General features: G+C 32.7%; 1 protein-coding gene across 1 annotated transcript in view; it reads left to right on the forward strand.

Moving 5' to 3' along the window:
- The window catches only part of LOC143672572 (membrane-bound transcription factor site-2 protease-like), a 48,980-nt gene extending 37,151 nt beyond the window's left edge, over positions 1 to 11,829 (forward strand). Inside the window, exons 7-11 of the mRNA XM_077147175.1 lie at positions 745 to 925; positions 5,667 to 5,761; positions 6,117 to 6,312; positions 8,872 to 8,947; positions 10,328 to 11,829. Of these exons, the coding sequence (XP_077003290.1) occupies positions 745 to 925; positions 5,667 to 5,761; positions 6,117 to 6,312; positions 8,872 to 8,947; positions 10,328 to 10,550 (771 nt within the window). The 3' untranslated portion in view covers positions 10,551 to 11,829. The remainder of the gene's footprint in view (positions 1 to 744; positions 926 to 5,666; positions 5,762 to 6,116; positions 6,313 to 8,871; positions 8,948 to 10,327) is intronic.
- The last annotated feature ends 3,803 nt before the right edge of the window (positions 11,830 to 15,632 follow it).

A 15,632-nucleotide genomic window follows, 5' to 3' on the forward strand; every position in this document is an offset into this window, starting at 1 on the left:
AGTCTCCAGTTATTCTGAATACTTATGTAATTCAAAATAAGTAATCATTATCTTTCAGGTCTAACAAATAATGGTATTAAACACATTTACTTTTAAAAAATAATAAATAATTTTTGTTATAAAGATAATTTCAAGATTATCTAAATGTAGTATACTAATAAAATAAAAACATTTATGTTTATGGTTTATGCTTGAATCTAAGATGTTTACTCTTGATTAGTAAAAAGATGACACCTAGACTAGTCAGTCAGTTCATTTAATAGGAGTTCAAATTCTTGTCTTCACTGGGTATTTAACTCTCTGAGATGGTAACCTTCAAAGATGCCATCATGGCTTTTATTTAGATATTGGAAAAAGTAAGCTTTCTAGCATTTGGCTTGCATGGTTCATTTTGCGACCAGTAGTCTACATATTTGGGACAACGTTTATGTAAGGGTTTGTCTTACATTTCTGCCTTTTGAGGGAATAGGATAGTGAAGGCATTCTGATGACTGCTTTCACATAAAATCTTAACTAGCAGATTAGGAAAAATTTACCCTTCTTAATATTAATTAGTTAACAAATGAATTTTTTCCAGTTGCCAAAAATTCAAAATCTTAAAATTTTTTGAGTACTTTTTTGTGATCAAAGCCATTGTACCTTTTTATAACCTGCAGTAATTAAGGATTCTATTTAATTCAGAATCTTTAATTTTAATTTAGTCAGATTAATTTTAATCTGATTTGTTTTTGGTCTTCTTTTAAGGACTCACCCACTTTTGGACCCAGAGGACTTTTTGCAGGAGACCTTGTCACCCATCTACAGGATTGTCCCGTTACTAATGTACAAGATTGGAATGAATGTCTAGATAATATCGCGTATAAATCCCAAATTGGTTTCTGTATAAGTACATCAACTTTACAGCAGTTAAGCCTTCCAGTTAGAGGTGTGTATATTTCTCCAACATAATGTAATGCTTAAGGCACAAAAGTGCTTGGATTCACCAACCCTTAGACTATGGATGTATATTGTTGGAAATCTTTTAAAGCATAACAATTATGTATACTAGGTCTAACTAGCAGACATTCTTCTTGGTAAGATATCATCAGTATGTATGTTTATAACACTTTGTTGAGTTTCTAACTAATATTAACATCACTTTTCACTTTTGTGGCACAAGTGTTTACTTCTTTCTTTTAGAAGAGCTAACTGTTATACTCAACTGACCAAAAATTAAATTCCAGTATATAAATACATGCTGCAGCATATTTTTATCTATACATCTATAAAAGAAAACAGTACATAAGTAGCAGAAATTAAACTTGCATCAGAAGAGATAAAATACTGACAATTAATAACCAAATAAAACTTAAAAGGTAGAGTTCTGTTCTAATGTATTTTTGACCCAGCGTTCTTAAGGGTTTCTGTAGGAATGAAGCAGACAAGCTTTGAACAGGTCCACTGCAGGGAAATCCAAATCATTGTCTGTTGCCAGTAAAACATGCCTAGGGCATATCCAAAGCCATTTGAGTAGAATTATTTTGTGTCAGGGCATTTACAAGTTATCATAGGTCATGTTTGTTGATTTTTACAGATTATTGGGGATGGAGCAATGGAACTAACTCTAAAGTGTATGTCTCCCAGCTATTTCTGCGAATTTGTGGAAGCTCGATTTATTGAATGGGTTGGAAAATTATACAGAAAGGCTTTAACTTTAAGTCTAGAAATGCCCTGGTTGCTTGTGAACATCATCTACTATTGTTAACAAACATATATAATAATCAAGAATAAATTTTACTGAAGTATGGTGTTTGGCAAAGGTAAAATTGTAATAACTAATTGGGGAAAAAAAGTGTATTCCAAGTATAACCTATATTTTTTAATTATTTTTTATTGTTATAAAGTCAAAAGAGTATAACTAACCCTATGGACCTTTCTCATGGCTTGAATGATTGTTAACCTTTTGCCATACTTTTAAATGCAATATCCAAGCTTTATCAGAATATTTTAAAGCAGACCTTTTATCCCTTCACCCTTTAATCTTATTTTATATCTTTTATAAATCAGTCTTTTAAAATATAACCAAAATATCCCTATCACACCTAAAAAGGTTAATAATTCCTGATTCCCAAGTATTTTTTTTATTTTTACTAGAGGCTTTTTTACAGTTGATTTGTTTCTAGTTTTTAAATCTCTTTATTTCAACAGTTTCTGCTACTTTTCTCTGAAATGTCATTTATCTGCTGATGAAACTGAATTATTTGTATTGTCAGTTTCTCATAATCAAGATTCATCTGAGTGTATCCCCCTTAATGATGTCATTAACACGTTCATCTGCACCCCAAATTTTCTATCCAGTTTTAATTTCATATAAAGACTTTATTAGATTCTAAATACATATGTTTTTATTGACAATATTCCATTTTTAGTGCTTAGTTCTTATTATGTCATATTAAGAAGCCTACAGTGCCTGGTTGTGTCTGCACAATGGATTAGTGGACTAATTTGATTCTTTAAAGTTGAAATATTAGCAAAAGTTTTATTTATTTATTTTTTTAGGAGTTGGTCATCATTTTCCAAAACCTTCCAGAGAATGAAAGATGGTTGTATAATTCAAATGTGTTCTGCATTGAGAAAAATAATCTGTTATTTCACACTACAAATCTTTTATCATTTTCCTTTAGTTCCTGTAAACATTTTGTAAAATGTGTTAAATTATGAAAGCTTATATGTTCATTAATCAGTAGATATGCTTCTAATAGGAATCTTAATATAACAAGCATTTATAAACATATAAACATTAATTTTAAATTAAATTTAATGACTGATACCCCTTTTGCATGAGTGAAAATGTGTTTTCCCACATTTGAGACCAATAATCCAAAAGATATCTATATTCAGTTTTAAATTGAATTTAGTACAAATAACTGAAATTCCAGGAGTAAGTAGTACTTCAAACAATGGAGCCACTTTGAAAAGACTTTCTGGTACACTCTTTCAACCAGTAATTTCCAAAGGCTATTTCTTTCTTCATTTTTCCCTTGTTTAATATTAAACTTTAAAAGAATATTAATTAATTAAGATGGTAATTAAGCAGAGTAACTGTTCTCATTAACGTGTTAATAGGTAAATTTCAGGTGTATTACTAAAAATATTAACCCCCTGAAATTATACTTTTAAAGAAATTGTTAGAATATGCTTTTGCATTCTGTTAATTCTTTATTTTTGGCTTTTAAATAGTAGAGTAGTATTAAACTGTTCTACCTCAACATCACGAACATCACCAAGGCTGGTTTAATTCCACTTCTGCTTAAAAAGGGCTTGCCTCAAACATCTTTAAAGATTCAGTGGCCTGGTAGTGAATCAGAACTTTCCAGCAAGCACCAGAAATGACAGTGGATGGGGCTTGGGGATTTTTGCACCTGTAATAACTCTAGTATCATTCTGGATCAGGACAGAAAACAAAACTTTCCCCACATTCATATCCAAATACTTGCTTTCAGGATTATTGAATGTCCATGTACCACTTAGTGATTTAAATATAAATGAACACTAGGGTGCATGAGTAGTTCAGTGGTAAAGTGCTTGCCTTTCATGCAGGAGACCCAGGTTCTATTCCCAGACTATACACCACACACACACCCCAAAATAAAAAAAGAAATGAACACTAAAGCCAGGAATTATGGCACTTCAGGGGTAGTTTTTCCAACAATTAGTTTTTTATCCTCTCTTCTTGTTTGAGGAATACTCCGTTTTATGTGTTTATTATGCAAATTGTTCTGTCCTGAGAACTTTGTCTTAAGGATGGAAGAATATATTTATTAAATCTATTACTTGAATATTACAGATGATGGGAGTGAATGTTCAAAGAGGAAATTGTTACCAAAACTGAGGCATTGAATCCAAACTCGAGTTACCTATTTGAACAATCTTTCTCCTATCTAAAGAAGAAAGTGTTGCATGTCTTTAACTGCTTGGCAATAGAAATATTATACTGCCTTACAGAGCTGAGAAAAGACTCTTGCTTACTTAGTTTTAGATGACAGACTGCCTAACTATTTTCCTACATTTTGTGAACCTAGGTTGCTCAACTTTTCCATTTAAAAAAAGAAATTTTTCAGTGCCAAATTACAATGTATGGTTTCTTTGGTATACAAAATGGAAATATACTTGTAACTTTTAATGTATTTATTGCTAGATAATACTGACATAGATTCTAACAACTAGATTATTTCTTTGACTACTCTAATACCCTATTTAGGTATGTTCATAATATAAATGTTTTCCCTGTAGTGGAATTATGTAACTGCTCTAGACTTAAACAATTTAACCTTAACTGATTGTCTAGAAAAGACTTTAAACTCAGATTTTTTTTGGAAATCTAGAACTTTTCAGGTTAGTAAAGGTCAACAGAAAAACACCAAGTTTAGTTCTCACGTGAAAGCTAACATGTTGAATATTTATTGGACAAGTAAGGGTGCAATCATGAGTTTGGGTGGAATAATCACTATACTCCAAAGATTGTCAACTAAGTATTAGCTTAATGCCAAATCCAGGATTAGCAGTTTAAATTACGTTAATTTAGTTATGTTAATATTTAGTTTGGTTTGCCCACTATTTTATTTTTTTAATTTTAATTAACTGCCAATGTGTAAAAATGAAGAAACTTCACAAAAATTCAGTTTTCAGACTTTTTTTGTGAACAATTTGCTGGGCTGTAAACTGAGTGGCCATAAGAATCCCTTAGAAAAGGATATGGAGCCTCCTAATTCATGACAGCCCAACTACTTCCTTTTATTCTCAGATATAAACTGCTTTATTTATTTATTAGCTGCTTAACACCCATGCACCCTAGTGTTCATTTATATTTAAATCACTAAGTGGTACATGGACATTCAATAATCCTGAAAGCAAGTATTTGGATATGAATGTGGGGAAAGTTTTGTTTTCTGTCCTGATCCAGAATGATACTAGAGTTATTACAGGTGCAAAAATCCCCAAGCCCCATCCACTGTCATTTCTGGTGCTTGCTGGAAAGTTCTGATTCACTACCAGGCCACTGAATCTTTAAAGATGTTTGAGGCAAGCCCTTTTTAAGCAGAAGTGGAATTAAACCAGCCTTGGTGATGTTCGTGATGTTGAGGTAGAACAGTTTAATACTACTCTACTATTTAAAAACCAAACAGTAAGCATATCTATTTGCGGTTTTAGTGAATCAACATGTGTCAGCTGTTACTACCAATACCAAATTTTTCTTTTCAATACTGTATGCGTACTGAAGTTGGTGGTTAAGAACTAATTGTTAATTTTTAAATATAAATGCTGATAAAAAGGTATGTGGTAAAGAACATAATTTATGCAATCAATAGTGTTGGCTTACATATTTGAAGTTAAACAGCTAATATAACTGAAATCTAAAGACCCTGGGCCTCTAGATTTATGGGTGGGTAAGTTTATGTGGAAACAGTGTTAATCTTTGATCTCAAATTCCATGTATTTCTTTTCTTTTTTTAATTTAAAATCAAACTCCACAGCTCAAGCCATCAAATTGAACCTATTATTACTACTGTTGTTTCTAAATTAATATACCAATTTACTTATTCTTTTTTTGTCTTGAAAGCAAAATTTTTATTATTAATTCACTTCTGTGTGACAGACTCTCAATGACTGACTGTATTTCTCTTTAGCATACACACGGCTAGATGGTTCTACAGAATGTTGTAACAATCAAAGCCTCACAGATATGTGCTTTTCTTACAGAAATAATTTTAATAAGCATTTGGTAAGTTGTGCTGAAGTATTCTACCTTGTTTACTATAATTATTACAAATAAGGGTAAAGAATGTATGAAAATATTTCCCTTTTATTCTGTTTAATTAATATGAATTGCCACAGTTTATGTATTCAGATGTTACATTTCTTTGAGAATTTTTTTAATTATAGTGGTAATTTCTAATTTGGGCTAATTGAAGTATTTGAATCTAACTTAAATAGATACCTATAATGGCATACTTTATATAAGGTATATTCCTAAAGTTCTAGACATCATGGAAGATACCAGAAAGTATAACTTGGAAATATAACTTGGGATATTTTGTATCATTTTTTATATTAACAAACTAAAATTTTGTTTATAGTATACATGTCTACCTGCTCGGAAAGCAACTGAAGCAACTCAAATTTGTAAAACCAATAAAGATTGTAAAAAAGCATCAAATTCAAATTTCTGTTTAATACCTTCTTTGGAAACTCACACTCGCTTTATAAAAGTGAAACACCCACCTCAAGTTGATATGTTGTATATAGGACATCCACTGAATCTCCGTTATGCAGGTGGGTATTATTGTAGTACCCCTCAGAAATCCATTAAGACCACACTTTCTTAATGGTAGAAACTCGATAAATCCTTGTATGGATTTGATTTATTGCTAGCTTGGTTTTTTTATCAGTGTCTTGTTGACTTGCTCTTCAGTTTTAAATAAAACTTAGGTGGTAGAAAAAAATGAAAGTTTATAAAGACAAATGTAGCCCTTTCCTTCTTAAAAAGAGTGATCTATTTTTCCTTTACCGCCATTTAAGTCTGAAAAAGTGGATGGTCTTTCACAGATATTCTCTGACAGTTTAGGAAATTTATCCAGTTCCCCAAAGCAGTGGTAAGAGAAGCATATTCCACAGAATTCTAGGATGAATAGAATGTGACAATAAATTAATTTATGTATGATATGAATTTTATATGAATATCATTTCAAAACTGGACCTTTATCATTGTTCTGTGCCAGCATAATTGGATTAAGTAGGTTGCCTTTTCATATTGTTGATGATCATATAGTCTAACTTATTTCTTTATACAAGAATTTTTGTCATTTTTGTTTTAAGAGCTTTAATAAAACATAATTCATAAATCATGCAGTTAATCCTTTTAAAGTGTACAGTTCAGGGGTTTTTAGTTTATTCACAGAAGTGTGCAAAGTATTTCCACATAGAATCTCCAAACAAAGTTTCATAACCTCAAAATGAAACCCCATATCTGCTAGCAGTCATCCTCCCAGCCTCTGGCAAACAGTAATCTACTTTTTTCTGTAAGTAGCTATCCTCTTCTGGAATTCCTTATAAATGGGATAAAAAACAAATACATGGTGTTTTGTGACTAGCTTCTTTCACTTAGCTCATTTTCATGATTCATCTGTGTAGTAACATATATCAGTATCACTCCTTTTTGTGGTCATATGATATCCCAAAGTATGTACATACCCATGTTTTGCTTCATCATTTAATACATATGTGGGTTCTATATTCTTTAAATAGCTCTTTCACTGCTTTATCGTTATATCTAGAGTTACAACCTAGGTCGTTCTCCCTATGCATCTAGTTTGACTATAAGTTACCAAGGACATCAAATATTAAATATGCCAGCCAATGAAGAAATGTTTCCAATTAGGGTAATTCAGCTGTATCAAAGATGGATCTGCAGAATAACAGGAGAAGAGTTGTTGAACAAAAGTTATCAAACAACTGGATTATGAAATTAACAGAATGGAAAGATCCTCAAATATTCCCTCATATTTAGGCAGTGAAGATGAAACTCAGAGATTAAGTGAAATAATGTTTTTAACAAATGTAAAATTTAAGCTTTTTAGAGGGAAAAGACTTATTTGTAATGCAATTTTATTGATACATTCATATAGAATAGAAACTACCTGAAGTATACAGTCACTGGTTCACAGTATTAACACCTGGTTGTACATACCGCCTTTGATCAAATTTATGACATTTTCATTACTGCAGAAAGGAAATAAAACCCTAATTCTCCCATACTTCTTATCCCCCATATTATGGACCTAAAGTACTGGTGTGGCACATCTGCTACTGTTGATGAAAGAGTATTAAAATATTGCTGTTAATTATAGTTCATAGTTGGTGAAAAATAATTCCCCCCTATACCCCTCTATTATTTTGCCCTTAGAATAGTTAAATGTGTATTGAAAGGGCTTTTCCATATTTGTATTAATCATGCACAACGTTCACGACAAGATTCAGTGGGTTACACATTCCCATGTTTTTATCTCCAACTTTCCTTTTGGAAACTTAGAAGATTCCGAACTTCCTCTTTTGATCTCACTCAGCATTCAGCACTGTTAATTATTCTCACAACAACATGCTACTATTATCTTGTCCATTTCCAAATTTTTAAGTTCAAGGTAGTTAAACATTCTGTACATTTTAAGCATTTTGCATCCTTATCCTGGAAACCCATGTTCTGGATTTTATGTCTGTAAATTTACATAGTATAATTAGTTCATATAAATGAGATGATAACATACTTGTCCTTTTGTGTCTGACATTTCACTCAACATAATGTCCTTGAGATAGATCCATGTATTAGATGCATCAGGATTTCATTCCTTCTTACTGCCGAATTAATCCCATCGTATGTTTATACCACATTTTTTTTATCCATTTATCTATTAAGGGACATAGTTTCCATGTTTTGGCAGTTGTAAGTAGTGCCACTGTGAATATCAGTGTGTAAAAGTCTGTTCACATGTTTTATATCTTCCGGGTATATCCCAAGCAATAGAATGTAAGTTCTAGTGTTGTCTTTAAGTCATTCTCTGTATTTGGTACTTAAATTTGGTGTACAGAACCCTCATCTTAGCCTCACCTTGAAAAGAAAATGTTCTGTGGTTTGAATTTCTTCATTGCACTGGTTTTATATTGGATGTGCTAGAATAGAAAGTGTTTTTATATGTGCAACTATTAGCTTGCCTACGTATGTTTGGGAACCATTTAATAAGCTAGCCCGCATTTTCCATATCTTGGTAAATCTGGCTAATTATAAAATCCATAGTGTTGCTGCTGTGTTGTATGAAAAATATTGTTATTCTCTTTCAGTGAGTATCACCAGTTTTGTTCCACGCTTCAAGTTTTTAAGTCTTGATTTTCCTGTGGTTGTTGAGACATTTGTTAAGTATCCTTTCTGGTGTGAAAAATGTTTAAAAGTATTTTACTTGGAACATAATCAGTCTCACCTTGACAGGAGTATGTATAGAACTTACAGGTATCAAGTGGCAGTTAATAAAGAGATTTTACAGTTAAGTAATTAGAAGAGAAAGAGTCAGAAGAGAAAGATGAATCAGTGAGGAAGAAAGATTAATTGAAAGGGGATGGAATGTGGAATGCAAATTGAAAGTTGGATTTCCATTTCTAAATTATTCTTTTTAGTAAATTTATAAAGGATGAAAACCTCAGTTACTAGTAAGATGATAAATCCTTCCTCATCTGGGCCTGTTAGCTATTAGCAAATTGTGTTTGCATAGCCAAAAATTATATGTATTACTGCTTGGTTCCAGGGAGAGAATCTGATTCCCATTGCTAATATTGCAACTCAAAGAACAAACTACTGTGTACTGTTTCATATATTATATATAAAACGTGTTTTTTAACAATTTATTTTGATGTAGAATTTGAAAAATCTGAAGTTGAGGCATTTTTATTTTTGTCTGATAATCTTTATAAATTTCTTTTCCCAACATTGCGAAAAATAGGAAATGGAAATCAAATGAATAAGGTTTTTCTCAAAATGTTTAATCACATTATACCTTGTGGACTTTTTTTAGTTTATCCCAGATTTATAGGTTATAGTAAAGTTAGATGTCACTTAAAGTGTCAAAGTTCTGTTTTCTTAATAAAGGGTAATACTTTATATTGATAAGAAAATTTTCTCTTTTTTTAACTTCTTCCACAATCCTTAATTTGTCATTAAAGGTAAAGATCAGGGATCACCAAACTTTTGTGTATAGAACCATATAGAAAGTACTTTAGGGACTGAATATTGTTACATTATCACAATTACTAATGTGAAAAATATTTAAAAGTCTTTTACTTGAAATTTAGTCTTACCTTGACAGTAACCACTGATATTATATAAAAATAATGTGCATGTATTGTAATAAAACTTTATTTATAAACAGGCAGTGGGTTGAATTTGGCCTAAGGGCTGGGTAGTTTGCTACCATAGGGTTTATACTTATCTTACTGAGAATCAGCTACAGATCAGCTTAGTATGTAAATGCTTGCTTGGCCTTTATCTCGTTGCCTTTATCTCCTCAAGGATTTTGTTCTTTGTAAATTGTACAAAAGAAGCATAATTGTACAATCAACATAAATTAATGTATTTTAAATAACAGCATTTGAAAAATAATGGCTTGCAGATATGGGCAGAAATTTAAAGTAGTGAGGTTGACAGATGGATAAATAGTGTTTATCCATTTTAAGTAATATTAAAATTTGTTCTCTCTTCTGGATTCAAACACACCTCAAAGTCTGCTCCTTAACTGATTTTAACCAGGTACCTGGTTTCACTCTCAGGAGCTCTGGCTATTGTTAATGCGGTGCCCTGCTTTGCTTTGGATGGACAGTGGATTTTAAACTCTTTTCTTGATGCCACCCTTGCGTCAGTGATTAGAGATGATGCTATCAAAGATCTGATAGGATTTTTCATTTTGCTTGGTGGGAGTGTGCTTTTGGCTGCTAATGTGACCCTGGGACTCTGGATGGTTACAGCACGGTAATTAAGCTCTTCTGATAGGCCTCTCTGATTCAACAATGTATATGGAAATACTCATTGCCATTCAGTATCTTAATTGATGTGAAATAAGTTGTTTCCTTAAAATTACATACTCACCAACAACTTTGAGCTAAGTTACTCATATGTATATCAATGTACTATATATCGAATATGTGACATTTTAGAAATAATTCACATTTAACAATATGCACACTAAAACAAGCCTAATTGATTTTTCTCGGGAAAATATGGCATTGTAGTCTTAGAAAGTCATGTGATCAGATTTTAGTAGCCTGGTAATTTTCAAGCTTGTACAAATTAATAAAGTTGGGCTGTGCTATGATATATTTATGGAATTAACTCATTTATATGCACTAAGGCAGTTTCTAATAAAAATGCTAAGTGAAATGCTATGCTAAGTCAGTTCCGTTTGTTTTTTAACTAAGAGAATAGTAGAAGGAAATCTATACAGTGTGTTTTGGGACAAAATAGCAAAAGAAAAAAAAAGTCATTTTCTTTTAATAAACCCCTTGATCTATTTATCCATAGGAGCAGGGTTCAGGATCCTCTCAAATACTAAATTGGCAGATCAGTGCCATATGTATAAAAATTGCCTGCCCAGAGAGAAAATACAAATTTGTTTCTTCAGCTTAACTGGCATACCATATTCATCTTTCCATTCTTGTTACATGCATAAGACACCAGAGGCTTAATAAATGTGGTTTGAATTGATGGTGATTACTATTATTTAGATAGAAAAGCATATCTCTAAGGAAGCTGTAAAAAACAATTGGCTAATGCAAGTATTTGTTAACATAAAACATAAAAGGTCTTTGTGTTGCTGATACATTGTCTTTAACTCACTTTGGTTTCTGTAGAGCTATTAGAAAAATGAATTATATTAAGGATTTTAAGACACTGTTATTTCTCTTTTGATACTTTAACAGTAGAACTTTATTCTCAGTGATCCTGTTCTGCATTGTTTACATTTTTGAGGGGTTTTTTGATCTGCAATCTGTAAAGAATATGTAAATTTTCTTCAGGATTTAAGTTTGAAAAGATATGCAGATAAATTTGATCTTTTGTAGGTGTTCTACCAGTAAATTGTAAATATGTTCTTCATGGATATGTGACTCGGATGTCATTTTGACCTATGATATTTATTAAATAACCACATACAAGATTTTTTTCCTACAAATACTTGATTGTGCTATAATTCTTCATCAGTAGCTTGATTGATGACATTGGATGTTTAACAATAAAAGAATAAATTTATACCAACATTTTGGTGTTTTATCTTCATCTATATGTTTTCCTGTACTTTCTTACTCATATTCATTCCTAATACATCTTTTTCCTCTAATTTATAGCATGATCCTAGTTACTTTTGAATACTTGTGTTTAAAAGTCTTCAGTTTTATTCATGTAACCTATGTGTTGCAGTCTAAGGAAAGAGGACTTTTAAAAATAAGGTTCCTAGCAAAGTTCTACATTTGGGCTCATGTTTAGACCTTGGTGTTTGGCACTGAAACAATCCTAGGATATCTGAGGGGACTTGCTCACAATTTCTCAGAGAAGATTCAAAATTTAGAATGAAATTGACAAAGATTAAAAAGACACACAATAGTCTTCTGCACCACATAGGGAGGCCCTGGTTGCAAAAGTTGAGAAACAGAACCAGAGACCTGACTGGTGTAGACGGAAGGCTGGAGCCCTCAGGAGTGCACAAGCAGGGGAGATCAGGACTAGGAAGTAAGCCAAGCCACATTCCTTGAATGCACTACCTTCACAGATTTGAAGCACAGCCCTGTGACCCACGACTCATCCCACACCCCACACACCCCATCCACCACCCTCTATCCCCTCCAACTGTGCTCCAGGTGCCCCTACCACCCTCTGCACACATACTCGCGCCACACAACTCATCACAAATGTGTGCATACCTGCTCCAGCCCAATCTACCTCTTGTGCAAAAGAACAGTCTTGCTCTGCCCCTTCTGAACCCTATCTCCCCCTCCTTTGCCCCTGTGGGGATTGCCAGCACACAATGGCTGGGAGTGCTTACCTCCATACCCAGGCTACACCACCCCCTGCCTATACAATCCTGCAACCCCACCCTGACCCCCTAAGCGCTGCACATGTATACTGCAGTTTTACAGCCCTTCCAGATCTCTGCCAATGTGCAGTCCCCAGTCACGCCAGCACAGCTTAGGCAAGCACTGACCTGGGCAGCCAGGCCTTACCGACTTCCAGCCCACATAACCACAATCTCGAACCACTGCCCTGAGCTCTGAAGATGCACACAAAGAATCTCATGCCCTAGACCAGCAAACACCAGGCCCCAGACTCATGTACTTGCACAGCCACATCCTCCCTGCCTGTGATCATCCATGCTTACAAGCATCTGCACAGCATCTACCACCTGTGCCCGTAACTGTGCTGCAGCACATCACCACACTGTTGTGTCCTGCACAGCCCCTACATTCTACTCCACAACCATCCCACAAATACAGGGCTTTAGACTACTGAAGGAAGTCAATTTATAAAGTAAACCAATAAAGATATTTACATGCCATGAAGACAGCAAAAGATTAATAAGCATATCATGAACAGACATATACAACTCAGCCTAATGACCAGAATAAAACACCAGAGGACACACATGTTGGAACAACTAATTAAAGATAATCATATAATTCTACTAAATAAAATAAATGGAATGGCTAATGACTTAAGGAGATCTAGAAGACACTAGAAGAGCATAAAGAGAAATTTGAAAGAATAAGTAGAAAAATAGCAGATATCCCAGAGATTAAATATGCTATAGACCAAATGAAAAACATACTAGAACACACAATATCAGATTTGAAGAGACAGAAGAACAAACAAGTGAACTAGAGGAGGGACAACATTTTTGAACACTCACAACAGCAAATGGCAAAATAGATGGAAAAATTTTGAATTGGATCTCAGAAATGATGGACAAAACAATGCATATAAATGTAAGAACCACTGTTGTCCCAGAAGGAGGAGAATAAAGGACTAGGAAAGTAGTTGAGGATTTATTGGGGGGAAACTTCCCAGTCCTTATAAAGAACATAATTAAGGAAGTCAAAGAAGCTCAAGGAACTCCAAATCGAATAAATCCAAATAGGCCTTCCCCAAGACACATACTAATCAGTTTGTCAAATGTTGAAGAGAAGCAGAAATCTTGACTTCAAGATTTTACCTATGCGTTAGACTTTCCCTGACTATAAAAATTAACACAGTGCTACCTTGAAGAGATAACATGAATATAATTCACCCAGAAAGAAAATTACCATAAAATATAATTTTTTTAATGACAAAGAAAATAAATTTCATATTATCTTTCCTGGATATTTGTAAGTTAAGTGGGTTCTCTTTTTAAGTAAGAATTATGTAATTTTTCCCATGCTTTTGAATGTATGACCTAGATACAGAGAAGAAAAAATGAACCTCTTATGGTGTATATTAATATGACCTTTTTTCCAAAATAATTATATTTATCACATTGTAAACATATTCTGTTCTTGTGTTTTAGATATTAGAACAACCTGATGGAAAGTAGATAAATTTTCTCGTATTCTATAAAAAGGAACTAAACATATGTTCAAAAATTTTGTGTTTTATGTACCATCAAACCTTAAAATATTTATACCCCTTGAGCTAGTATTTTTTCTAAGAATGTATTCTCAGATAGCAAGACTAAAGATCAAATAAAATATTTATAAAAAGGTGTTCATTAAAGTATGATTTACCACCATGACCAATTAAAAGCCAGCAAACTGTCCAATATCAACAGAAGAATGAATAGATGTAATACAGACATTTCATCCTGCTTCAAGTACACATAAAGCATCAAAATATTTTTATACAACATATGTAATAAGATGGGGAAATATTTAACTTAAAGGCGAAACATGATACCAGTAAAAAAAATAAATCAAGCAAAATCCTATGCACTGGTGCAATTATAACTTCTGACCCAACAATTTCACTTTGAAGACTTATCCTATGGAAATTATTTTCTTTAAATAGTTAATTACCATGCTGTCTATTATAGCAAAAACACAGAAACAATGAATGTTTTTAAAATATAAAAAATGAGTAAGCAGTATGGTCCATCCCTACTAGAATATTGAGAGGTCACAAAATAGTGTAGATCTATTTATGGACATGCTAACTTGTCTTGTTCTTAATGTAGTACATCAAAAAAGAAGATGAAGTATAAAAAAGCCCATATAAAATTTATTTATTCTGCATGACTCCATTTAAAATCATGAGAAGTAAAATGTTTATGTGCATGCCTATGTTTGAAATAATTTTCACCATGAAGATGGCTGATTAGCTTCAAATGGTAGAATTATAGGTTTAAATTTTTTTTCTCTTATGCTTTCCAGTATTTCTACAGAAGAATGAACTACCTGATAAAATCCAAATCTGAAAGGAATTTTATAGAGAATAGTACTTTCAGAATTGGACTGTAGATTTATTTTTTTATTTTTTATATTTTGCTTTCCTGTATTTTTCTAAATGTGTTTTATTCTTCCACAAGGAAAACAAATATGCATATATAAAGAGATGAATCATTAGGAGAAATGGCCTTTTTAGAAACAGGGTCTTGGGTAAGTTACAACATATCTTTAAAATACATGCCTCAGTGAGGACAGACTAAGGATACTATAACAAGAAATAAGCCGGAATACAAAGATTTATTTCTTACCAAAGCACTATGCCCATTTTAGCTTCTCTAGGAGCTGAAAATCAGGCTGAAACGTTAGTCATCTTCTCAGACTTTAGCAGTCAACAAGCCATAGGGAAAAGGGAACACTGGAAAACTGCACATCAGCAACAAAATGTTCTTTGTGTATAGTGTTCACAATGTGTGTGATTGTGAAAAAACCTTGTGTCTGATGCTCCTTTTATCTACCTTATCAACAGATGAGTAGAACATATGGAATAAAAATAAATAACAGGGGAGCAAATGTTAAAATAGATTTAATTTGAAATGCTAGTGATCAATGAAAGGGAGGGGTGAGGGGTATGGTATGTAATTTTTTTTTCT

The sequence above is a fragment of the Tamandua tetradactyla genome, chromosome Y (genome assembly GCF_023851605.1).
Source record: "Tamandua tetradactyla isolate mTamTet1 chromosome Y, mTamTet1.pri, whole genome shotgun sequence".
NCBI classification, from domain to species: Eukaryota; Metazoa; Chordata; class Mammalia; order Pilosa; family Myrmecophagidae; genus Tamandua; species Tamandua tetradactyla.